At 44.5% G+C, this 25,882-nt stretch overlaps 1 protein-coding gene across 1 annotated transcript in view; it reads right to left on the bottom strand.

Moving 5' to 3' along the window:
- Positions 1-2,277: 2,277 nt before the first annotated feature.
- Positions 2,278-25,882, bottom strand: part of SUOX (sulfite oxidase) — a 73,593-nt gene continuing 49,988 nt past the window's right edge. The window contains exons 3-4 of the mRNA XM_082245740.1: positions 23,586-23,751; positions 2,278-4,090 (exon numbers count right to left, since the gene is read on the bottom strand). Of these exons, the coding sequence (XP_082101866.1) occupies positions 2,630-4,090; positions 23,586-23,751 (1,627 nt within the window). The 3' untranslated portion in view covers positions 2,278-2,629. The remainder of the gene's footprint in view (positions 4,091-23,585; positions 23,752-25,882) is intronic.

Below are 25,882 nucleotides of genomic sequence, written 5' to 3' on the forward strand. Positions count from 1 at the left end.
TGCGGGGTACTGGAGATTGAAGGAACTTGTAAACCCTTCCATATACCCACTGAAGTGACTGTGATACACATAGTTGAAACAAAACCTACATAAGTTGTACCTGTTAAACTCTGGATTTAATGGAGGTAGAGAAGAGAAGACTACAGTTAATTAAGCTTGATTGAGTGGTCAGAAAAAAGGGGGGTAGAGAGTTGAAAAGACACATTGAAGAGTTTCATGAGTAGAGCTCGATGAGAGCTGATTGGAGAGGAGGGACACATCCCCCCCCCCCCCCCTCACACGACACACAGGAACAGAGCTGAGGCTGTCAATCTGCTGGAGCTACCATCCGTCACATTTTTGGTCGGGAAAACTCGTCAGAAGTGACCCATGCAGATAGAGGAACGAGACAGCAAACAGAAATGACACTTTGTGCTCTGGATAGAGGCAAGTACACACTATAGAGGGATATGCTTTGTTCATATTTGCTCCAAGGTGTAAAACCACTTTAAAGTGCATTACTGAACATAAACCAGCAGTTAACCCTTGCACTATGGACGCAGCCCCACTGCAAGAGGATTGTTCGGTTTCTTGGAGTTCAGCTTTAAAAAAGAGAAGTATGGGAAATGGGGTTTTTGTAGAATACTTACATAGGTGGATGCAGCATTGGTCTGATGCTGCATCTGTTCCCTGCCGACTCTAACACTGAGAACCAAGTGATCAAACACCAACAATCGCTCAGTTCTCAGAGCTTCCTGAGCAGACACATTTCACCAGCTCTCTGCTCTTCCCCCCCTCGTTCACTGGAGCGCTGGGTTGTGGAGGGAGTGGGAATGGCCGGCTCAGGCTCTTAGAGGCTCACTGAGAGGCTAAGCTAGGAGAGGGTTCAGGCATGTGGGCGGATCCTGACCATATGGTCGTGATCTTGCCTGAGCCTGGACAGACTGACGTCAGTTGACAGCGGGCTTTAATTAACAAACTACACTCCTGTGATCCACAAGAGAAGTAAAGCCAAACAAGCTTTGGCTGTGCTTCTCCTGTAACCACTTAAGGACCGCCCACATACTGCGGCAGGGCGGCCCTTAAGCGCAAAATAACGTACATGTATGTGATTTTGCGTTAAGGCTATAGGCGGCGTGCATGCGTCGCCGGACCGCTGTGATTAGACACAGCAGGAGCCAGTACGCAGGACCGGTGGCCGCAATCGCTGCCGGCCTCCCGCAATTGTCAAGGAGACTGACAGAACGCCTGTCTGCCTATGTAAACAAGGGAGTTGGCTGTTCTCTCAGACAGGAAGGGAGAGATCGTGTGTTCCTAGTAATCAGGAACACAGATCTCTTACTGCAGTCAGTCCACTCCCCCCACAGTTAGAAAACATTGCTTAAGAGCACACTTAACCCCTTGATCGCCCCTGATGTTAGCCCCTTCCCTACCAGTATCATTTATACAGTAATAGGGCATATTATTTAGCACTGATCACTGTATTGGTGTCACTGATCCCCAAACCGTGTTACTTAGTGTCAGATTTGTCCGCCACAATGTGGCAGTCCCACTAAAAATCACTGATTGCCGTCATTACTTAAAAAAAAAAAAAAGTCCATAAATCTATCCCAGAGTTTGTAAATGCTATAACTTTTGCGCAAACCAATATACACTGTTTTGGTATTTTTTTTTTTTTACCAAAAATATGTAGCAGAATAAAAATTGGCCTAAACTGATAGTTTTTTTTTTATATTGGAAAGGTTTTGTAGCAGAAAGTAAAAAAAAAAATTATATTATATTATATATATATATATATATATATATATAATTGTTTTTTGTTTCAAAATTGTCTGTCTTTTTTTTTTGTTTATAGCGCAAAAAAATAAAAACCGAAGAGGTGATCAAATCAATTTTATTTGGGTACAGTACGTACCGTATTGCAAAAAAATGGCCTGGTCATTAAGGGGGTGAAACCTTCCAGGGCTGAAATCATTACCGGTTCATACCAGCCTAGTGTTTATTCAAATGAATAGCAGATCATCATTTATTATTTCCTAGTTTATTGCTTCGATAACTCATTTCAAGAGGAAGTTCAGTCAAAAAAAGGTTTTTGTATTGGATAGTTAGGAAAGGTTTTAAAGTAAACAAGGCATGGATTAAATATGGAGGGCTGCCAATGCCAACTTCTGCTAGTTGCCTAGATGTTAGGCTAAAACAATGTCTTCAATACTTGGGAATACAAAATCTTCAATACTTGGAATTCGTGGCCTAAAACAGGTATGCAGGGTTGGAAAGGCAGAAGCACTTACCAGCAGATTTGTTTTTTTTTTTATGGAAGAGGTTCAACATGATAGCCAGGCACTAGCATTTAGAAGATTAGATGGCTGCTATGCCTAACCTTTGTATTTCTCCAACAACCGGTTTCTGTGAATGCTGCCTGCCCTTGTTGTAGAGATTGCCCTTAGTGACCACAAAGTGTAGAGAACTTTCTCAACGTGTGCATAGCAATAAAAACATTCCCTTTCACCCAAAATAACAGAAGATTTTGGCTTGAGACCCACTTTAAGGCTTCCAGTTAAGGTCACCCACCTAAGTCCTCCTATACTAGTCATTGGTGCAATTTCTAGAGAGGGAATAGAAGAAACTTCTAGGTAGTATAGGTTTGTTGCTAATCTCTATGCACAGAAACATGCACACGATGCCAAGAATTGTTTAGTACACCACGCAAGTTCCATATTGGTGCCACTGTATCAGGCTGCACATTGTAACTGCTGTCAACAGCTTTGCAAATAATTGTTACTTCTTTGTCTTCAGTGGGTAGAGAAGCCTCCAGCTTCCATAGTTTCCATGCCCATGACTGTCCTTCCTTTTGCTTTTCCCCATATAACTCTGCCACGTTCCATGTGTTCCCTCCATCAAGAGACACGTCTACTCGAACAATCTCTCTCCCATCTCCACTCCAGGCATAACCCTTAACAGTCACTTTACCATCAGAATCTGGAGTGACTGGTTGCCCAGGCTTTGGCTCTGTAATGGCAGACTGCACAGGCAGCTCTTGTATGGAAGGGGAAGATTTAAAATCCACTGTATCCCAGTCTACAGATGGGTTGAACCCTTTGTAATCATTCTGCTGCCAGTGACTAAGACTCTCTTCTGCGCTCACTAATACTCGACCCAGCCACTTCACATTGCGAGCACCCACTACTCCTGGAACAATAACTCGTAAGGGAAAGCCATGGTCTTTTGGAATTGGCTCCCCATTCATTTCATATGCAAGCAGAACTTCATTTTGCTTGTTCATTGCACGTTGAAAGGAGATGGAAGCTCCATAATTTGTTCCTGTTAAGTCTTTATCCAAGCCTTCAAAGTGCACATGTAGAGCGTTGGGTGTGTCCTCTGTGTATCCAGCATCTAATAATACATCTCTTAGCAGTACACCTGCCCATTGGGCATTACTGATAGCTGCTATACCCCAGTCTAGTCCTTTGACTGGTTTCACTGCACTCATCTCAGAGCGTCGGTTTCCAGCACACTGCAGGGTAACAATAACCTCATGTCGAGGAAATTTGGTCTTCAGATCATTAAGGGACAATTTCAGCGGTGTTTCCCGATTCGTTCCATGGGGTCCATCTACAGTCAAGTGGTATTCATCAGGATTTATGTTAGGCACAGGTAAATGGTTTCTCTTGAAAAACAGCTCATTTGGAGTGATATAATGCTCAGTGAGAATTTCTGGAGGAGGTTCAGCATTAAATGGTTTTGCACTGTTGACCTTTAGAACTGGATGTCGAGATGGATCTTGGGAATAGGGATCAGATAAGTCGGGCACCTCTTCCTTGTCACCTGGATCAAGTAATCCCACTTTGTACTCCTGCAGAATTTCCAGAACATGCTCACTTTTGTGCACACCATAAAGAGCCCAAAAAGGTTCTAAAGCTCCTCCAGCTGCCAGCAGGATTCGGTCCCCTCCAGGATGTAACTCTACAAAATCTGTGATGTCAAACACTTCTCCTGCATAGGTCACCCACACCCTGCCAGCCAGCGTTTTGTGTTTCTTTACATCTTCTCTTGTATATGTGGGGAAAGGGTGCCCAACTACAGGGTGCTCCTCAAAATCAGCTTGAGCAACCTAGGAAAAAAGAAAAAAAAGTCCAGTTAAAACGGATTCACTTTGATTCTAAAAACAGCTGTAAGGGTAAAGAATGCAAAGAAGGTATTCACACCTCTGTGTATTAGGTGCAGTGGGTTTTACATGCATTAACCTTCATCCCCATAGAACATTTTTCTGAAACTGCTCCAAAGATGCAGCATGTGGGTTTTATGTTAACACACTGTACCAATACATAGGTGTGGATGTACCCTAAAATGGTTACTGACCGGGAACAAGCATGCAGTAACTAAAGCCAGTGGCTAAGAATTATTGAAGTCCTTGGATCAGCATGACAGACAGCGAGTATCTTTAGAAGGAAAGGTCAGCAACAATTTAACTACATGTGGCCTTATAAGCAGATGCTGGAATTGCTGTATGACAGCCTGGTGTCATTTGGTTGTACTCCGATTTCTACAGAATTAATTTGGTTTCTGTTCACAGTCAACTGTTAGTTTTATCAGACTATCAAAGCAATTAACACAGTTGTACTAGTGTTGGATTAGATGGTGACAACATCATGTAACGTTCTAGGCTACATAGCAACCTAACAAGTCATATATTGTTTAAATCCAATTCCAACTCACAACAGATTTGAATTACAAATTGCCAATCCATTCATCAAAATTAAGCAGCAAAAGATTAAAGATTAGGAACACAGTTGTTATGGTCTTTAACCACTTGCCCCCCAAGCCAATTCTGACACTTCTCTCCTACATGGCGGTTGTTGCACTTTAAGGGATTAAAAAAAAAAAAACACACCACACACAGCACTAAAGTTAGCCCAATCTTTATATAGTGTGAAAGATGAAGTCATGCCAATTAAATAGATTCTTAACATGTCACGCTTTAAAATTGTGCACACTCATGGAATGAAGCAAAACTTCAGTACTTAAAAATCTCCATAGGCTACACTTTAAAATGTTTTACAGGTTACCAGTTTAGAGTTGGAGGATTTCTTGTACTAGAATTATTGCTCTCGTTCCAATGATCACAGCAATACCTCACGTGTGTGGTTTGAATGGTGTTTACATATGCGGGCACAACCTATGTATGCGCTCACTTCTGCATGCAAACACAAGGGGGCGGGGCGCTTTGAAGAAAGAATAAACTTTACACTTTCCCTTTCATTTTTTTTAATCACTTTTATTCTTACTACAAGGAATGTAAACATCCCTTGTAATGGGGAAGTGGAGAAATGGGATTATTGTGGTGCAAAGAAATCTACAGCAAAATTTTCTTTAGTTAAAATATAAAGCATTTTATTAGTATCAGATTAAAATATGCTGTATAGAGAAGCAGCGGCACAAAACAGTTGCCATAGCACTTCATCAACAAAAAACTAAAAACTAGAGTACAAACGTAAGGGTTATAATCTACTCTTCAATTGCAGCCCGGTGTGCCTTTCTGGCCTCCAGCGATTGCAAAGTCTGTCTGTTCCCCCTCCTAGGCATTTGTTCCATTTAGGAGGCTTTTTTGTGGACGCTGATCAGGCGCCTTCTGTTCAACAGCATTTGGGTGAGTCTAATATGGGCGTGAACACATTGGGTGCAAACAGACAATTACTTAGACATAGCATTGTTACCACTTTGGGTCTCTCTGGAGCATGCGATTGTCTTTAACTCCTTTACGACCGCCCGCCGCAGATGTACTGCGACAGGCAGCCGCTCCTGGGCGAATCGCCGTACATGTACGGCGCTCGCTCTTGGGAGTCTAGGGGGCGAGCTCCCGCTTGTCAGCGGGGAAGCCGATGCGTGTGTCAGGCGGCTCTGATTGCCGCCTGACACCTGCGATCGTTCCCCGCTGAGAGAGAAGGACGGTCGGCTGTTGTAAACACAGCCGGCCGTCCTTCTCCCTGTGATGATCACAGAGCCCATGTGATCCTGCTATATAGGATCACATGTCTCTATGGTCATCTCAGAAGCCATGCCCCCCCACCACAGTTAGAATCACTCCCCTAGGGTCATATTTAACCCCTTGATCACCTATACCAGGGGTGTCCAAACTATGGCCCTCCAGCTGTTCAGGAACTACAATTCCCATCATGCCTAGTTAGGTCTGTGAATGTCAGATTTACAATGCCTCATGGGAATTGTAGTTCCTGATCAGCTGGAGGGTCATAGTTTGGACACCCCTGACCTATACCGTGAACCCCTGTTAAGCACTGATTACTGTAGTAATGTCACTGGTACCCCCAAAAGTGTCAAAAAATGTCAGTCAGTTAGGGGTCCGATCTGTCTGCCGCAATGTCGCAGTCAAGCAAAAAAAAAAAAAATAAATAATATATTTCCCGTAGTTAGACGCGATAAAATTTTGCGCAAACCAATACACATATTGCGATTTTTTTTTTACCAAAAATATGTAGCAGAAAACAAATTGGCCTAAAATGTTTAAAAATTTTGATTTTTACATTTTTTTTGGGAATGTCATAGCAGAATGTGAAAAATATATATATTTTTTTTTTTTCAAAATTTTTGTTTTATAGTGCAAAAAAAAAAAAAAAAAAAAAAAAACACACAGGTGATCAAATACCATCAAAAGAAAGCTCTATTTGTGGGAAAAAAAGGACTTAAATTTAGTTTGGGTACAGTGTCGCATGACCACGCAATTGTCCGTTAAAGTAATGCAGTGCCGAATTGCAAAATAGGGCCTGGTCAGGAAGGGTAAAATCTCCTGGGCTGAAGTGGTTAATATTTGTATTTTTTGTTTGCTAGTCTCTGGATGGTTGGTGTTTACTTCAAAGTCCACTGAAGAAGCCGGTTCAGGCGAAACATGGGATGATTCGGAGCACCGTCCTCCTGTTACGACTTAAATGCATGGTTGTTCACCTATATGTTTGTACACTAGTTTTTCATTTTTTGTTGATGAAGAAGTTCTATGGCAACAGTTGTTTTGTGCTGCTGCTTCTCCATACCGCATATTTTAATCTGATACTAATAAAATGCTTTATATTTTAACTAAAGAAAATTTTGCTGTAGATTTCTTTGCACCACAATCCTGATTCTCCACTCCCCCCTTTTTGAATTCTATTATTTTAGGGATGAGATGCTTATTCGAATAAAGCCACTATCTGCCCGCATAATATCCTTTTATCCCTTGTAATAGGAATAGGGCATGACAGGTCCCCTTTACAAAGAGATCTGGGGTCTACAAGTCCCCAGATCTCTCCTCTATGCTGAAAAGCTAGAGAGAAAAAAAAATATGTATTGATCCCAGGCTTTCCAGTTTTTACATGTGCCAGCACCTGAAGGGACGTCACTCCCGGCCTCCGAGGGTCAAAGAGATGGGCGGGGACCATCTGGTACACGGCCAGTTCTATGGTAAATTTCCGCCGCCGGTGGATTTATTCTCTGGCTCCCCGATCACACGGGCGGGACCGGAGGGCGTCCCCTTCCGCAGCCCCCTTCCGTCGCATGCAAAAAGCAATCAAGAGGCAAAACAGCTGCTATAATGGTTTTACTTTGCAGGGAATCGCCTGCTGAAAACAAAGCTATCTGCATGATGCCTGTAGCCTCAGGCATCATTCAGATATCGTTACTTCAAATCCCGGACGTCATATGATGTTGATCGGGGGGGGGGGGGGGGAGTGGTTAAAACATTCACTACTTCGAGCAACAAAAGCAAATAAGAGAGTTAGATAGAGTTAGACTAACTAGTAACTCGGTTTCTAGGAGTTGTCCAGGACAGCATAGAAGATAGGCTCCACCTCCCGAGGTAGGAAACACAGAGCCTCCCGAGGTAGGAAACACAAAGCATCAGGTGTATAAAGGGGCGGTCACCATCCCACTTCCCCAGTCTAATTCAAGAAATCCCCCGGAAAAAAAAAAACACTCGTCCAAGGATACAAACAGCATATAGGGAGGGAAACCCTGCTGTCCTGGACAACTCCTAGAAACCGAGTTACTGGTAAGTCTAACTCTGTTTTTTCTCCAGTCGTCTGTCCAGGACAGCATAGGAGAGGATCAACACGAACTTACCAGATTTGGGAAGGGGGGGGGGGGGGTACTACCGCCTGGAGGACCTTTCTCCCAAACGCTTGATCTTTTGCTGAGAGAAGGTCCAGTCTATAATATTTAATGAAGGTCGAGTCACCCCAGCTCGCTCCGCCCAAGAAGCAGATAGTGCCCGCGTAGAGTGAGCCAACAGGGAAAAAGGGCATTCATTTTTAAGGCTTTTATAGGCCTTTACAATTGCTTGTTTGAGCCATCGAGCAATTGTGTTCTTTGAGGCTTGATGTCCCAATGTAGAACAGAGCATTTGTTTTACTAATGCCTTCGGATAATTGTAAATAGTGTAAGACATGAGCTTTCACACATCCAGAAGGTGGAATTCTGCTTCTTTAGGATTAGTTGGAGACATACAGAAGGAAGGTAAAACAATCTCTTGGGTCCTGTGGAACTTGGAGGCCACTTTAGGTAAGAATCCCGGATCTCTACGCATTACCAGTCTGTCCTCAAAAATTTGCAGAAATGGTTCCTTTATTGAAAGCGCCTGCAGTTCGCTAAAGCGTCTGGCTGCAGAAATCGCAACCAGGAATAATGTCTTGATGTAACCCACTTTAAGGACACAGATTCCTCCTGCGAAAGCTTTATTGTAACACTGTTGCCAAATCCCATTTAGGTACAATTTTAAATGGGACTGGTCTAATTCTTGCCAAACCTTTAAAGAATCTGTACACTAGGGGTTCTAGTGCCAGAGATTGTTCAAGAAACACCGACAAGGCCACTACTTGGACTTTCAATGTACTAATGGCCAGTCCTTGGTTTACCCGTCTTGCAAAAAATCTAGGATGGTTGGGACACCTGCTACCTGCTTTTTGGTACCCAACCAAGAAAAAAAAAAGAAAAAAAAAACAACTTTCCGATATTTTAAATAAATTGCTTGGGTAACTTTTTCCCTACTAGACAGGATAGTGAGCACCACCCCATCTGAAAGTCCTTTTGACTTTAAAAGACTTTCCTCAGATACCAAGCCGATAATTTCAACAACATCTGAACTTTTGGCAACTGGATCGGTCCCTGAGCCAGCAGATCCTCCCTCTCGGGTAACCTAAGGGGAGGTTCTGACCCCAGACGCAAGAGGGTAGAAAACCAAGGCCTTTTTGGCCAATATGGGACCACTAGGATCAAATTGGTGCTCTCCTGAGCAAACTTCCTTAGGACTAGGAGAATGAGTTTCAACAGGGGAAAGGCGTAGCACCGGTGAAAAGTCCATTTCTGTGCCAGGGTGTCTATGCCTTTGGCCCCGCCGTCCTTCTCCAGTAAGAAGTATATCGAGACTTTGTTGTTCACCTTGCTGGCGAACAAGTCCACATCTAGGAGGCCCCACCTTTCTTTGAGTCACTAGCTGGAAGGCGTTCTTGTTCAGAGACCACTCTGATTAGTGCACCCAATGGTGACTTAAAAAGTCTGCCACAGCATTGTCCACTCCCCTGAGGTGGACTGCGGAACTTGATTTTAGGTTTGCTTCCACCCAAACAAATATGGGTTTGCTTCCACCCAAACAAATGCGGCCAGTCGCATTAAGGAAGAGCACCATGTCCCTCCTTGTTTATTGACATCTGCTACTGCCACCACGCTGTCTGAGAGGACTTGCACATGGTGACCCCCAGATCTTTTGCGAATGCCCTCAGGGCTTCCCATATCGCCCGCAACTCCCTCCAATTGGCCAAGCTTAGGCATTCTATCCTGGACCAAGCCCCCTGGGCCACTTTCATTCCCCAATGGGCTCCTCATCCCTAGGTACTGGCTTCCGTGGTAATACGGATGGTCACCAGGAAGCACCACTGAAGACCTTTTAAAAAGGTTCTCCTTGTTTCTCCACCACCAAAGCGTCTGCTTGGTCTTATGGGAAAGGCGAAAGGTTTCATCCAATGACTGTTGACTCCCGTCCCAGACATTTAAGATGTTGGTTTGGAGACCCCTGTAGTGGGCCCTTGCCTAAGAAACCGCCGGAATCATTGCCACTAAGAGCCCCAGGCCCGACATGGCTGTCCTGAGGGACAGTACTTGATTGTTTTGAAAGGTAACCGCTGTAGCCTTTACTTTTTCTGCCATGAGAAAAAAAAAAAAAAAAAAAAAAAAAAAAACTTTCTGCGCCACAGAGTCTACTTTGTACCCCAGATAACACAAGTTTTATGTTGGGATCAGGTTTGATTTATTAACCAGACTAGATCCTCTAGAAACAGAATGGCAATCCGTAAGTCCTCCTGTAACTTGGGCAACGAGTGAGCGAAAAATAAAAGCTAGTCTAAATACGGGATGATTGAGATCCCTTTTAGTCTCAGGGGGGCCAACGCCTCCGCGAGGACCTTCGTAAATATTCTAGGGGAAGCAGATAGGCCAAAATGGTAGATGGTAGAGCCCTGAACTAAAGATGGCATACCTCCCTCCCACACTTGATTGCTACTCAAAATTTGTTGCGATTTACAGTGAATCGGAATGTGCAAAAAAGCATCCCTTAAATCGAGGGGAGCCATATAGCAAACTGGGGGGAGAATCGCTTTTACGCTAAGGATGGTTTAGATCCGGAACCTCCTGTAGGATACCCACTTGTTTAGAGAATTTAGGCTCAAAATAAGACAATTTGCCCGATGGTTTCTTCACTACAAAAATGTGTGAATAGAAACCTTGGTTTGACTGTTGAGGCACCGGAACTAGGATCTTCAGATACATCAGGTCACCAATTTGAGACAGAAGTACAGACGCCTTCTGAGGATCTCTGGCGGAGTGTCCCTGAACTTGATCCAATAACCCTCTCTGATGATCCTTAGAATAAACCCATTTGGGGTAACTTTTTCCCACTGTGGGAGGAACTGCCCCAACCTTCCTCCCACTGGGACCCAGTCACTGGCAGTTGGGGTTTTTGTTTTTTTTTTTTTTTAGGAGAAAAAAAAAAAAAAAAAATACGAACAAGGACACCCGCCTTCCATTGTCCCCTTTCCCACTGTCTTAGTGACTGGTACTTTAGAGGTCTGCCCCTGCAGTTTTTGGGTACGGAAAAAAAAAAAAAAAAAAAACTTTCCGGAACCTTTTTGGCCTTTATTGGAAAGGCTTTCTTTTGATCTTCTGTTTGCTGTCCAGTCCAAAACTTTCTCTTGACCAGTCCAAAACTTTAAGTCCGGTCCAAACAGAAGATCCCCATCGAAAGGAATACCGCAGTCTTACCTTTGAGCCTGAATCTCCTGACCAGGATTTCAACCACAGGGCCCTGCAGGAAGAGTTTACCAAGGCTGCAGCTTTTGCTGAAAGTTTAACCAATTCCCTGAGGCATCTGCCATGTACCCTGCTGCTTTACTAAGCATTGGTAGGGAATCTAGGATTTCCTTCCAAGAGGTCCCCCCTTCCAAATGGGCTTGAAGTTGGTCCAACCAGACTTCCAAATTACGGGCCACTACTGTTGTAGCCATTGCGGGTTTTAAATTATTCACGACTACTTCCCATGTCCTTTTTAATAGAACCTCCATTCTTTTGTCCATGGGTTCTCGAAGGATCCCCATGTCCTCAAAAACGCAAGATCCGTCGCTTGGGCGCATTGCGAATAGGCTGCATCCAATTTCTGAATTTTATTTCGAACGCAGGAGGGATCTTAAAGGAACCTCTTTTTTAACCACTTGCCTACTGGGCACTTATACCCCCTTCCTGCCCAGGCCAATTTTCAGCTTTCAGCGCTCTCACACTTTGAATGACAATTGCGCGGTCATACTACACTGTACCCATATGAAATTTTTATCATTTTTTTCACACAAATAGAGCTTTCTTTTGGTGGTATTTAATCACCTCTGGCTTTTTTATTTCTTACAAAAAAAAAAAAAAAAAAAAAAAGGAAAAAAACACAAAATTTTGAAAAAAAAAAAAAAAAAAAAAGTTTCTCATTTTCGGTGAGTAAATTTTAAAAATAAAATAAATTTTTCTCCTTCACTGATGTTCGCTGATGAGGAGGCACTGATGGGCACTGATGAGGTGGCACTTATGGGCACTGATGAGGAGGTACTAATATGCCGCACTGATGAGCACTGAGAGGCGGCACTGCTGGGCACTGAGAGGCGGCACTGCTGGGCACTGACGGGTGGCACTGCTGGGCAGCACCATCAGTGCCCACACTCAGTGCCCATAGTGCTGCTAGTCAGTGCCTAGATGAGCAGGCACTGACTGTGGGCACTGATGGCGGGCACTGTGGGCAGTTGTGGCATTTTTTTCCCCTCTTCTGTAATCAGGGCACTGGTGATCAGTGCCCTGATTACATTCCTTTGTGTCCCCTTACCGGTGATCTGCTCTCCTCTTCCTCACACTGCAGTCTCCGTGTGAGGAAAAGAGCTGGCGATGAGAGATGATCTCCTATGTTTACATAGGAGATCATCTCTCATTGCACGGTCCGATCACGTGGTAAATGGCCGCTGTGATTGGCCATTCACCACGATCTGTGATTGGCGGTGTCCAAGGGACACGGCTGACACAGATTATCCCCGATGCGCGCTCGCGGGAGCGCGCGGGGAGCCTGTTACTGGGAGGCAGTTTAAAGACGGCGTCCGGGAAATTCGAGTCCGCGCTGTAGCCGTACTTCGGCTATAGCACGGGTCAGAAGTGGTTAAACTTTTTTAAAAAAATTATTTTTATCTCAGGCTCCAACCATTCTTTTTTGATGGGAGTCTGATAAAGCACTATGAACCAGAAAAACCCTAGTTTGACCTTTCTTCAGGGTTTGGTACATTTGGTCATGCAGGGACAATGAAACCTGTTCTTTAATATCCAGAGTTTCATAAAATACTCCTAGCAGGGCTTCCACCTCTTCAAGTGAGAGCTTGTATCTAGGTGATCTTGTCCCAGATTCTAGGACATGCCTGGAAGAAGCAACCGTTTACCTACCCTCCTCTGTTGCTCAAAAAGGGGGAACATCCACTGGTTGTTTGGGGGGTCTCATTATTTGACAACATAGACTTAATTGCCTTCATCTCTTTTTTAACTTAATTGCCTTCATCTCTTTTTTAACTCCGGCAATGAAGTCTTTACATGCCCCCATTGCCTCTTTGTAAACCAGTGTGTCTATACAAGGTTTATATAGAGTGGCTCTTTCCAGCCTTCCTTAAATTTGGAAGCACCGGCTGTACATCTTTCTCCCCCCTGATGTCTCTGTTTCTTTGGGCGGAGCGTGAACACCCCTGATGTCTCTGGTTCTTTGGGCGGAGCGTGAACAGAGAGAGGAAAGAGAAAAAGACAAGATGCAAAAAAGAGGTTTAGACACCTTTAAATGAAAAAAAGGTGCACCATCAACAGTAAAAAAAAAAAAGAAATGGTGCTCGATCCGGGGCTTTCTAGCCTGGATCCAGCCTGAGGGAGAGAGGGACAAAAGGACAAAGGTTAGATCACCAACCGCTGTTGATGGGTTATTTCCCCCCCTCTCCCCCACACCCAGCTCCATAGGTTTAGCCACCCCTGGGCTCTGAGGAAGAGGTTAGCCTCGAAACGCGTCAGCCGTCATCTCATCGGATATGGACTAATTTATGGACTACTCCTGATATTGGAGCAACTGAGCGTGATATGATCTTTTTTCGCCTACGTTTGTGAGTAGCCATTTTATATGTTGCATGAATAAAGCCTATTAATGAGGATAATGCGCTAGGTCGGTGCGCCCTTTCTTTGTTTCTCTTTGCCTCTACCCCTGTGGTTCCTACCTGAGCCAGGCCGGCGCCACTATCGTTCTGTACTGATGGTTCCACGGATCTTTTATCTTATCTACGTTGTGCTTGTGCAGGAAATAGGACCGTTAGCTGTCGGCGGCTGGCGTTTTAAAACCGCCATAGTTCCGTCGTCCTCGTCGCTGTGAGACCCGGAAGTGATGCGTCGGAGGCCCCGCCTTCTTCCTAATGCTGTGGAAGTGGGATGGTGACCACCCCTTTATACACCTGATATTTTGGGTTTCCTACCTTCAGAGGTGGAGCCTCTCTCCTATGCTGTCCTGGACAGACGACTGGAGAAAAATGACCTAATTAATACAAAAGTTTTCTCAAGCCAATCTCTTGGAACAGGGGTCTCCCAACTGTAGCCCTGGGGCCGAACGGGCCCCTTTGCTTGCCTTTATCTGGCCCTTGAGGTACTACTGCTCCACCTGACACCAATGATGGGGAATTGTTTTCCTTCATTCACATTTGGAGGCATTTTCTGCTCCCACTGGCTCCAGTCTGGCCCCCTTAAATCCTTAAAAAAAAAAAAAAAAAAAAAAAAGACAGTAAATTGGCCTTTTTCTCAAAATGTTTGGAGACCCCTGTCTTAGAATAAAGGTAGGGGAGACCTGCTGTGCTCCAGCTACCTGGGAACAAAAGGTGTGCACTGCCAGAGGATGACCCATCAACTAGTGCACAAAGTGGTTAACAAAAGGCAAGAATATAGGTGGCGATGAAAAAAGTGCAGTGCTTTATTAGGCTAAAATTCCACCTAAAGCGCTATACAGAGCGCACTGGTGTAACAAGCAGTGCTTGCCCAACAAATAAATGGATGATGTGAATACTGTATCCTCCTCATAGGCCATATAGGGCCGATGCGACTACAGCACATCACCTACATAAATATAGTTACATAGTTAGTGAGGTTGAAAAAAGACCAGTCCATCCAGTTCAACCTATGATGTGTGTGTGTGTTTGCTTTTAACCGTACATTGTATACCCCTGTATGTTGTGGTCTCTAAGGTGCCCATCTAACAGTTTTTTGAAACTATCAATGCTCCCTGCTGATACGACTGCTTGTGGAAGAGAATTCCACATCCTTACTGCCCTTACAGTGAAGAACCCCTTACGCATTTTAAGGTTAAACCGCCTTTCCTCTAGTTTTAGTGAGTGGCCACGTGTCTTATTGCATCTCCTTTCTCTGAATAGTTTGTTCCTTATGCTAGGGTCACCAGTACAGTATTTGTACATTGATATCATATCCCCCCTCAGTCGTCTCTTCTCCAGAGAGAATAGGTTCAGTGCTTGTAGTCTTTCCTCATAGCTGATGTCCTCCATTCCCCTAATTATTTTTGTTGCCCTTCTCTGGACTCTTTCCAGTTCCAGCACATCCTTCCTGAGGACCGGTGCCCAGAACTGGACGGAATACTCCAGATGTGGCCGGACCAGAGTCTTGTAGAGTGGGAGAATAATCTCTTTATTTCTGGAGTGAATCCCCCTTTTTTATACATCCCAGTATTCTGTTGGCTTTACTTGCAGCGGCTTGGCATTGCATGCCACTGACAAGCCTGTTGTCTACCAGTACCCCCAAGTCTTTTTCCATCCTAGACTCACCCAGAGGCTCCCCCCCCCCTAGTGAGTAGCTTGCTTTCTGGTTTTTGGCCCCCAAGTGCATTACTTTACATTTTTCAACATTAAACCTCATCTGCCATTTAGTTGCCCACCCCGTTATTTTGTTCAGGTCCGCTTGTAAGATTTCCACATCCGGCTTAGAAGATAATGGCATGCTTAGTTTAGTATCATCTGCAAATACTGAGATTGTACTAGATATCCCCTCCTCTAGATCATTTATGAATAAATTAAACAGGATTGGTCCCAGGACAGAACCCTGGGGGACCCCACTTTCCACACCCGCCCAATCCGAGTACTCCCCATTAATCACCACCCTCTGAACTCTCCCCTTGAGCCAGTTCTCTATCCAGGTACTCACCTTATGGTCCATACCTACCTTCCTTAGTTTGTACAGTAAGCGTTTGTGGGGAACGGTGTCAAAGGCCTTTGCAAAGTCCAGATACACCAAATCCACAGGCTTTCCTTTATCTAGGTGGCAGCTCACTTCATCGTAGAAGGTTAATAGATTGGTTTGGCAAGAACGATTTTTCATAAATCCATGCTGATTACTACTTATAATACCGTTTTCATTACTAAAGTCTTGTATGTGGTCCCTTAACATCCCCTCCAAAATTTTGCAGACTACTGATGTTAGGCTGACCGGCCTATAGTTCCCCGGGATACATCTCGGCCCCTTTTTAAATATTGGTACCACGTTGGCTTTTTTCCAATCAGCTGGCACCATACCCGTCTGTAAACTATCCTTAAAGATCAAGAATAATGGTCTGCCAATCACCTGGCTGAGCTCTTTAAGAACCCTCGGGTGCAAGCCATCCGGTCCCGGTGATTTATTTATGTTAAGTTTCTCTAGTTTAGTTCCAAGTCTAACTTCTGTTTGCCATGGCGGCATTTCCTGAGGTGTATTGTTTAGTTCGGCCTTACAAGCAAGGTTCGTGTAGCCCCCCCGATTCTTTTGTGAAGACTGAAGAGAAGAAATTATTTAACACTTCCACCTTTTCTCTGTCCTCAGTGGCCATATTTCCTTTGTCATCTTTTATGGGGCCAATGTGTTCTGGCCTCGCTTTCTTACTGTTTATATACTTAAAGAATTTCTTGGGGTTCTTTTTACTCTCCTCCGCTATATGTCTCTCGTGTTCTATTTTAGCCGCCCTGATTTCGTCTTTACATTTCTTATTACACTCTTTGTAATGCTTAAATGCTGCCAATGACCCCTCAGTCTTGTATTTTTTTAAGGCCTTTTCTTTAGCACTAATATGCATTTTTATGTTGGAGTTTAGCCACCCAGGGTTTAATTTTGCTCTTTTAAATTTTAAATATGAACAATTAAGACTGGTTGTTAGTCATCTCGGGTATTTTCATTCTATAGTAGAACATAGTATAGAGGAAGTAGGAGGAATGAAAAGGCATTGAAAGGAAAAAAAAAAAAACAGAGCAGATAGAAAGAAAAAAAGGGGGGAGTAGGAGGGTGCCAAGACAAACCGGTTGCCGGGATCCCAATCCAGTATGTATTCTAACCTGACATATTGACCGGAAGCGATAAACTACCGTACTACAAAGAATATAGGAGTACCGATAACCACAATATCAATACAACATGAAAATCAGAGGCAACTCTAACCAGAAGACATAAGCTCTGCGTAGCGTGGAATACACTTTAATGCCAGCCAACATGCCCATATATTAGTGAAGGGTGGTTGAGTGTACATAACTCTGGTGAGGTCTTCCATATCATAGATATGGTCAACTGTTTGTAGCCACAATTTCAGAGTAGGTTTTTATGGTTTCCTCCAGAAAAGAGGGATTAGGGAAGCATTCAATAAGTAAGGTACAATGGAGTGTTTGTAAGTTTTAATAGATTCTTGAGAGGAATAAAAAAAAAAAAAAAAAAAAATGTATGATCCAGGGATCATCAGGTTATGGAACCCCAGAAATGTGAGCGATAAGAGCCCCCAAAGAGTCGCAGAATGAGGCACGTCCGCAAAATAAGCGCATGAGTGGCCTCCAGATCACAGCCTCGCCTGCAAGGGAAAAGTTAGACGCGACAGAGTAATGTCATTGTTTGAGTAATTTAAAGTTAATCTCAGCCGCCTTGGAAGATAATGAGGAGATGTGAGCCAGTTGAAGTATTTGGTCTTGTTGGGCCTTCGAAAGTGTAAATTGCAGGTCTTGCGCCCAACCTGCCAGGTAAGGAGAGTAATCCATGTATTCCAATCTTTGAAGAGCCATGTAGAATTGAGAGATGCCCTTGTTTGCGGCAAAGATATGTTCCACGGGGGTGAGATCTTTGAACGATCTTAAAGGTTTTGGAAGTATGCAAATGAACTGAGATAATTGCATGTAGCCCCATTCCTCAACTTTAGTAACTGGGGAGGATGGTTTAAGATGTCAAAGTAGTATGAGTTCCTCATGTTGGAGTACATGATGGAGGAGCATTAGCCCAGGATAGAAAGCCAGCATCTATGCGACCTGGATAGAAGTAGGAGTGACCCAGGATTGGCAATATAGGTGAATTATAATCTCCTTATGATTGCTTCAAAATAGAGTCCCATATGGCTAGGGTCAATTAGGTTAGAGGGGATGAGGAGGGTGAGCGATCTTGGAATGGTTATGAAATCCAAGGCATTAAAAACGTAGGGAAGCCTGAAAGTTCGTATCACAGGTGGATCCATAATCTACTGAGATGGTGAAAAGGCCATTTTGCTATACTATTCAAAACAGCCTAAAATAACGTTTTAAATCTGTTGGGCGATACCACCTCGCATTTTAGATCTACACAAAACTGACATTCACACTAGGCACTTAGGGCTCTTTCACAGGGTCCGCCTCCGTAGGCGGATCCCTGCTGCTCAGCGGGGATCGATCCGCCGATCCCCGCTGAGCCGGCGGATGACAGCTCCGTCTCCGCTTGCAGTGCAGAGAGGGAGGTGACACAGCTCCCGCTGCTCTCTATGGGGGATCGGATGAGAGTGGACCGTCTGTCCGCTCTCATCCGATCCGATCCCTGAACGGATGGAAAAATAGGGTTTCCATCCTTCCAGATTTCACGGACAGGATCGGATACGGATGGCAGCAGGTGTCAGCGGAGGTGTCTCCGCTGACATCCGCTGCCCCATAAAGCTGCATGGAGGATCCGATCAGATCCGCCTAAAAAAAACTGACAGGCGGATCTGATTGGATCGCCCGTGTGAAAGAGCCCTTAAGCTAGTTTCCAGAAATTTACCAATAATAGACTGAAAGAGGTAGAAATATACAGGCGGGATACCAAAGTGAATCATTTAAAACATGAATAGCAACACGTTCATCTTGACGAGGTTTATCCTCTCCAGCCAAGTATGAGCAAGTAAACTCCAGCGACTCAGGTCAAGTTTGATGGAATTAAGTAAGGACAAATAATTGGCCTGAAATAGTTTTAAAAGGGATGGGATTAGCAAAATCCTGAGATAGGTCAAGGAAGAGCCCTGCCAAGCTAACAGGAATGTTGCTTTCAGGGCCTGTGCCTTTGCTTTCTGAATGTGAAGGTTGAGGATCTCTGACTTGGTGAGGTTAATTTTAAAAATTGGAGATCTTACCAAAAACTGAAAATGCAGACATTAGGTTGGGTAGGGAGATCTTGGATTGTTGTAAATAGAAAAGAAGGTCATCTGCGTATGCGGCATATTTGTGTTCTCTTTAACCTACTGTTATGCCACAGATGTTAGGGTCTCCCCTAATAGATAAAAAAAAAGGTTCAAGGGAAAGAGCAAATAAGAGGGAGGGGGGATAAGAGACATCCTTTTTGGGTACTCTTGTGTAAGGTGAACGGGTCAGAGTATGCTGTTTACTCCAATTTAAACAGTAGCTTGTCTGTAAAGAGCTGCGACTCGGGCAAGCATTTGAGGGCCAAAGCCTAAGTGTGACGACCATCAGCAGATTTTCCCAGTCCACCCTGTAAAATGCTTTTTCAGCATCTGTGGAAAGTAGCAGGGTGGGCTGGGAACAAGGTTGAGTGCCATCAGCATGAACGTACTAAGAGTTGTCCTTGGCCTCTGCCAGGAACAAACCCTGTCTGGTCAAGAGACCCATTTCGGAAGTAAAGGGAGAAGTCTGTTCGCTATGACCTTCCCATATATCTTGGCATCAATATTTAATAGCAAAATGGGCCTATAGCTTCCACAGCAGGTCGGGTCCTTACCCGGTTTTGGGATGACAGTATTGTGCGCATGAAGAGTTTTTGTTCTAAGAGAGCCCTCTCCAGATACAAAGTTGGCATAGAGTGTCAGAGTAGTCAGGAGGTTTTGTAGTACTTAGTGTAGTCACCTGGTCCAGGGGCCTTACCAGAGGCCAACTACTTGACAGTAGTGCCCACTTTTGCTTTGGAAATGGGTGACTCTAAGAGGTCTAACGTGTCGGTAGGGAGTTTAGGAAGGTCAGCTTTAGCTAAGAAGTCAGCTAGCAATGTCTTATGGACAGCAGGGTCAGATACAGGGTGTTTTTTGGACGTCATACAAATGTTGGTAAAAGTCTCTGAATAATTTGGCACTGTCAGTAGAGTTATGTACCATGGAGTCTGATCCAGATTTAATCTTGGAGATAAAAATGCTGATTTTTTTTGAACGAAGTGCACAAGCCAAAAATTTACTGGGTTTGTTCCCCCATTCATAAACTTCTCAATTCACTAGCTGGAAGACTCGTTTGTGTTCCATTTGAAGGAGCGCCTTCAATTCCTCTTGTCCTTTGTAAGTTGCAGAAGGATAGAGGGATTGGTAATGCATTTGTGAATGCGCTCTAACTCGCCTACCTGTCTCTTGAGAGAAGCTGAGGCTTACTTCTCAGGAAGGCCTTGTGCAGCTCCCATTGAACTGCTGGAGAAATGCCCTCAACAACATCAAAGTATTGTTGAAAGTTGGGTTGAGAGGATAGGGACGAGCTGGATTAGAGAGAAGAGAGTCGTTAAGTTTCCAGTTTGTCGCTCAAGAAATGGGGGCATGATCGGAAAATGTAACCACTTCAATGGCAGCTTCTCTGAGCCATTAAAAGTAATCGTGATAGAAAAAGATGTAGTCAATTCTTAAATAGGAGTGTAGGGGAGAGTAATATGAGAAATCTTGATCAGTCGGGTGTAATGTCCGCCAAGTGTCAGTCAAATGGTGCTAATGTAAATGTCGCCTTAAGTAGGCACGTTTTTTTTATTAGGGATGCTTGAGGCTTTAAGAGTGGTGTTATTGTGAAGGTCAAGAGCTAAACTGAGATCCACCAGAACTATCCGAAGACCCTGCGCAAAGTTGGACAAAGTCTCTAGGGTGCAAGAGAGGAATTCAACTTGTTTTTGGTTGGGGGAGTAAATTGTTACCAAGACGCAGAGAATCTGTCTAATAGTCTTTTAGGAACAAAAATCTGTCTTGAGGGTTTGCCAGCATATCCTTTAGTTAAAAGTGGAGGTTCTTATGAAATCCGATGGCGACTCCTTTAGCCTTATGAATGTCAGACAGACTATAGTACAAAGCGGGATATGTGGTTGAGGATAGTGTGTGTAAGGTGTCTCTTGCAAAAACACTACATCACAAGATAGTTGCTGCAATTTGCACAATAGTTGAGGTCTTTTCCCCGCAGCATATAAGCCACATGCATTATAGGAAATTACACTTAGTCGCCATGGATTGATTAGAATCAAATAAGCTTTCACTGGGTCAGACTGGGATCTCAGGCACCAAATAGAAAAGAAGGAAGGGAACATAGGTGAAGAGTAAGATAAGGGCAAAGAATGCTAAAGACAAGAAAGAAAAAGCTTAGACAAATGAAAGCAAACAGCATCTGGCAATTCACGCAAATATTTGCAGTGATATAGCAGGGGGTAGACCCTCCAGCCAGTCCCCAGGGAAATGGGGAGCAATTGCCCCAACACCCCAAGGGGAAGCTGTAGTCCCCAAAGATGCAGTGTGTTAGGCCTTGGTCAGGACAGAGGAGAAATGCTGGGTCTTGTTGTCTCCCCAGTTGTAGTATAGCAGGCCATGATCAGGACACAGATGCAACACAGATGGAAGGCTGAGCCTTGTAAACCCCCCAGTTACAGTGTAGTAGGCCCCGATTAGGAGAGGATGATTGCTGGGGTTGGAAGCAGAGCTGCGGCCAGTTGTGGATGAAGTAGCAGTAGGTGCAGATGCAGTAGGGCTTGTACAGGTCCCGAGTAATGAGCCTCATGAGGTCTGGCATTTGGAGCTCAGACTAAGAGCGGTGCGGAAGTCGTGCACGGTGCAGGCAGAGAGCAGGGAGGGCAGGGCCTCCTCAAGCAGTCCATTGTGGGCGGCAGTTTGCTCTGCAGGCTCTGGAGGTGCCAGGGGTCGGGCCCGATGAGCTGTTGGTGGGTGGGTGATGTCGGCGGTGGTGGCTCTTGGGGCCCTCAGAGACATCATTCCCAGCCAGCGTGTTATCCCGACCTTCCTCCTCATCCTCTCCGCAGTCGTCCTCCACCTCCCCTGGCAGTGCCAGGCTGTCCCCGGGGGGAATGGGAGAGCATTCCAGGGGTGCAGATGTGATGCGGGATCACGCTGCATTTTCGCAGCATTCCTGCATCGCACAAATGTGAACCGGGACTTAAGGTTTGACATGTTGAGTATCTATGTACCTTTGCAGTAACATTGTGTGACATAAAAATTGTAACAACCACTATTTTATTCTCTAGGGTGTCTGCTTTCAGAAAATAAATGTTTGGGGGTCCTATGTAATCTTCAGGCCTAAAATTATTTTTTTAAACGTGTGCAAAAAACATAAAATGGCTCTGGCTGTGAAAGGTTAAAGGATGAGTTCATCTTCGGGAACATGTAACATGTTCCACCCAAAAGATTTGTTGTTTAAAAAAAACTGGCTCCTAGATTCCAAGTCAATCTGTTGAGCCCTGGTTAAATAGACTCAAAAATATTCCTAAGCAGACTGCTATGCAGGCAGACAATGTGATCAGTAAAATGGAAAGCTTGCAAGCATAAATACAGCCATGAGTACTATGAATCCAGTGTAGGTTGAATTACCAATATAGTTAGCCAAGGGCCCGGGAAGGGACTACATCCTAGTGCTTGCCTACAGGCAACTGCAATATTGGCTGCGGGAAAGGCAGAGGCATTGTCAGCTTAACCCTGGGGCTGTAATGCAGCTGCATCATGGCCCTTTCCCATGCAAATAGGCCAGGAGAAGAGAAAAAAAAAAGCCAAGCCGCGAGCCGTCTTTACTGTAGGGATCTGAAAACAGCAATATGGGCTGCAGCGCGCTGGGATCATGTGATCCTAGAATGAATGCGTAGTGTTTCAATAAAACTATGCACCCTGCTACTAGCCTACACCACCCATTCTCACTGCTCCAAAAAAAAAAAAAACAGCAGACATTCCCCTTTGTGTACAGCTTACCTTTGCTCTTAAGGCTGGGTTCACACGCATCCAATCGGCATGACATGCAAGTGTGACTGACTCTCAATGAAGCCAGCTCACACAGGTCCGGATTGAAAAAGGGTCCTGTGTGTACAAGTCAAAAATTCAGGCCCGATTCGCACCTGGACACCAAACCGAACTACCCAAAGTACGAACCCGAGGCCACACATGTGAACCAGCCTAAAGCTCTTGTCATTTAGGACTTTAGTGATCACAGCTTGTCTCCATTTCTCCCTCCCATAACATTTCTCCCTCCCAATCATTGATGAGCTTTAGCCACCAATATGCATTCCACCCAGTCACCTCCATTAACCCACCCACTTACCACTCTCTGCCGAAGTCCAATCACCTCTTAATTCACAGCTAACTTCAGTATGACAACCTTTATTAACCCCTTCCTCAGGAACACATTTTTCTGCCAACCACTAATAACCCCCCCCCCCCCCCACTTTTTGTTCATTACCCAATGAATGCTCACCTCTACCCACAAATTCCACTTACCAGCACATAACACCTTGCATTTACAGTGGCCACAGCTACACCAGTCTATACACATTCCTGGTTACTTATCCCTGACAATCTCCATTCATCAGACAGAGCTCATCTTGCCTAACAACCTCCATTCCATCTCCGCTTAAAGTTGTAAACCCCTTTTTACTCCCTTCTCACCTTTGCTTGACAACTTTCACTCACCCCCTGATATTTTGCAAATACTATTTTGGTTTCTTTCGTATAAACTTGACGTTATGGAAGGAGTGAGCATGTATATATTATAGTTTTGAATTGTACCTACTTTTCTCTGCTGTGCCTCATAAATCAGGAAGCTGCCCAATCCCAAAAGAGCCCCAGCTGTGATGACACCCTTTTTCCAATTTTTTTCTCTGGGTGTTGCTTCTGTGCTCTTATATCTTCTTTTTTGTGAGCAGATCTGTACACAAACAACCATCTGCTTCTGCAACCTAGGAAACAATGCAAAGGATAGTAAAATACAATGGTGGAAACGTGCAAAATCTGAGCAGATCAAAGTTGATTGGCACAGTTGCTCCAGATTCTAACTTCAGCTTGTTAAAAGTTAAGCTGGATACACACTACTCAACTTTTGTGGTTTGATTTCCTTTAGATTTACCTTCAACTATGTAGTGCAAGGGCCTGCCTGATAACATACAAATTAAAAAGTGTTTAGGTTTGAACTCCTATTATATGGTTTTGGTAAATCTAAAAGGAAAAAAATCTAAAGAAATTTGTATATGGTGCATTCAGCTTAAAGGGCCATACACACTAAGATTTTCTGAAGACTTTTTCCTTCAGATTTACCTTTTCTATGTAGTGCAAGGGCCTGCCAGATTGCATACAAATTGAAAGTGTTTAGGTTTGACCTCATATTATCTGGTTTTGGTAAATCTTACGGAAACAGTCTTCAGAAAATCTTATAGTGTGTATGGCCCATTAGGCTTTAAAAATGAAAGCTAGACATAGGGGTTGATTTACTAAAACTGAAACACACACACAGAAGCTGGTGCAAGCTGTGCATAGTAAGCAATCAGATTCTAGGATTGTCAAAGCTTAAGGCCCCTTTTACACGGCTCTGTTCCGTCAACAGAGCCGTTCTGCTCAGCGGGGGAATCGATCCGCCGATCCCCACTGCGTAGGCGGATGACAGCTCCGTCTCCGCTCTGTGTGCGGAGACGGAGGTGTCAGATCCCGGTCCCCTATGGGGGAAATCGGATGAGAACGGACCGCCTGTCCATTCTCATCCGATCTGCCAGACGGATGAAAAATAGGGTTTCCATCCGTCAGGATTTGACGGACAGGATCAGTGGGGGATCGATCCGCCGATCCCCACTGAGCAGGCGGGTGACAGCTCCGTCTCCACTTTGTGTGTGGAGACGGAGGTGTCAGATCTCAGCTGTCCCCTATGGGGGAATCGGATGAGAACGAACCGCCTGTCCGTTCTCATCCGAGCCGATCTGAAAAACATTGCCTAATTTGATGAGCCTCAATTTCAGCTGCAACATTCAGATGGTAGGGTCAGAATTTGGCATAAACATGAAAGCATGGATCCATCCTGTCATGCATCAACAGTTCAGGGTGGTGGTGGTGTAATGGTGTGGGGGATATTTTTTGGCACACTTGGGCCCCCTTAGGACCAACTGAGCATCATTTTATTTTTTATATATAATCTTTAAGCAATTTCAACATAGAAACAGAAAAAGGTAAGAAATACAATACAGTAAACAAAAAAAGAGGAGGATTAACAGAATAGATCAATTTCAATAGTGGCAATATAAACCAAGTCAAAGTCATGAACATATTGGACAGTCTTAACATGAAGATTGTGCCTATCGGCCAAACAGGGGTATCCCTCATACAACTCCTGTCTCAATATCCGGATATCATAGCCAGGGAGGAACCCCTGGCGGGACCCAGAGAGTACATGATCTCCATCAACCTAGATCCACCGGCGCAATTGCCACCCAACTTGCACTCCATAGGAAAGATCAGAAGAAAAGAGAGAGAAAGAAATAGATAGTGCTCCATGGAGCCAGTAGAGTACCAAGAACAGGAAGAAGGAAAAAAAAGGGGGATAAAGCAGAAAGACGTCCTAGGGAAATCGCATACGCCCCGAAGGTGAGGTAAGGGGACAGAAACAGTAGCACCTCCAGTTCTTTAGCCCTCCCCGACCAAACTACATATCAAGGATCTCCTCCGAGTAAAACATCCATCCCGTCCAAAATATCCATAAAGCGAGATTGCTGCCCCCGAAGGGTCAACACCCTCCTTTCCGCCTCCATGATCCAGTTAACCTCCCGTTTCCATTCGGCTAAAGTGGGGATCGTGGATTGCTTCCAGTGCCTGGGGATCAGACATTTGGCAGCATTCAATAGAAACGGGATAACACTCAGTTTATATCTCTTCACAGAGGAGTGGGTGTCATGGAAAAGGTATTGAAGGGGAGTGCGACCAGGCATGGAGATAGCCAATTTCTGTATCCAGGGATGGACGGCATCCCAGAAAGGTTGAATAAGTGGGCAGTCCCACCAAATATGCAAAGAGGACACCACCCTACCCACCTTGTCAACAGTGATCGGG

Source organism: Pelophylax lessonae, assembly GCF_965119305.1.
Source record: "Pelophylax lessonae genome assembly, chromosome: 2".
NCBI classification, from domain to species: Eukaryota; Metazoa; Chordata; class Amphibia; order Anura; family Ranidae; genus Pelophylax; species Pelophylax lessonae.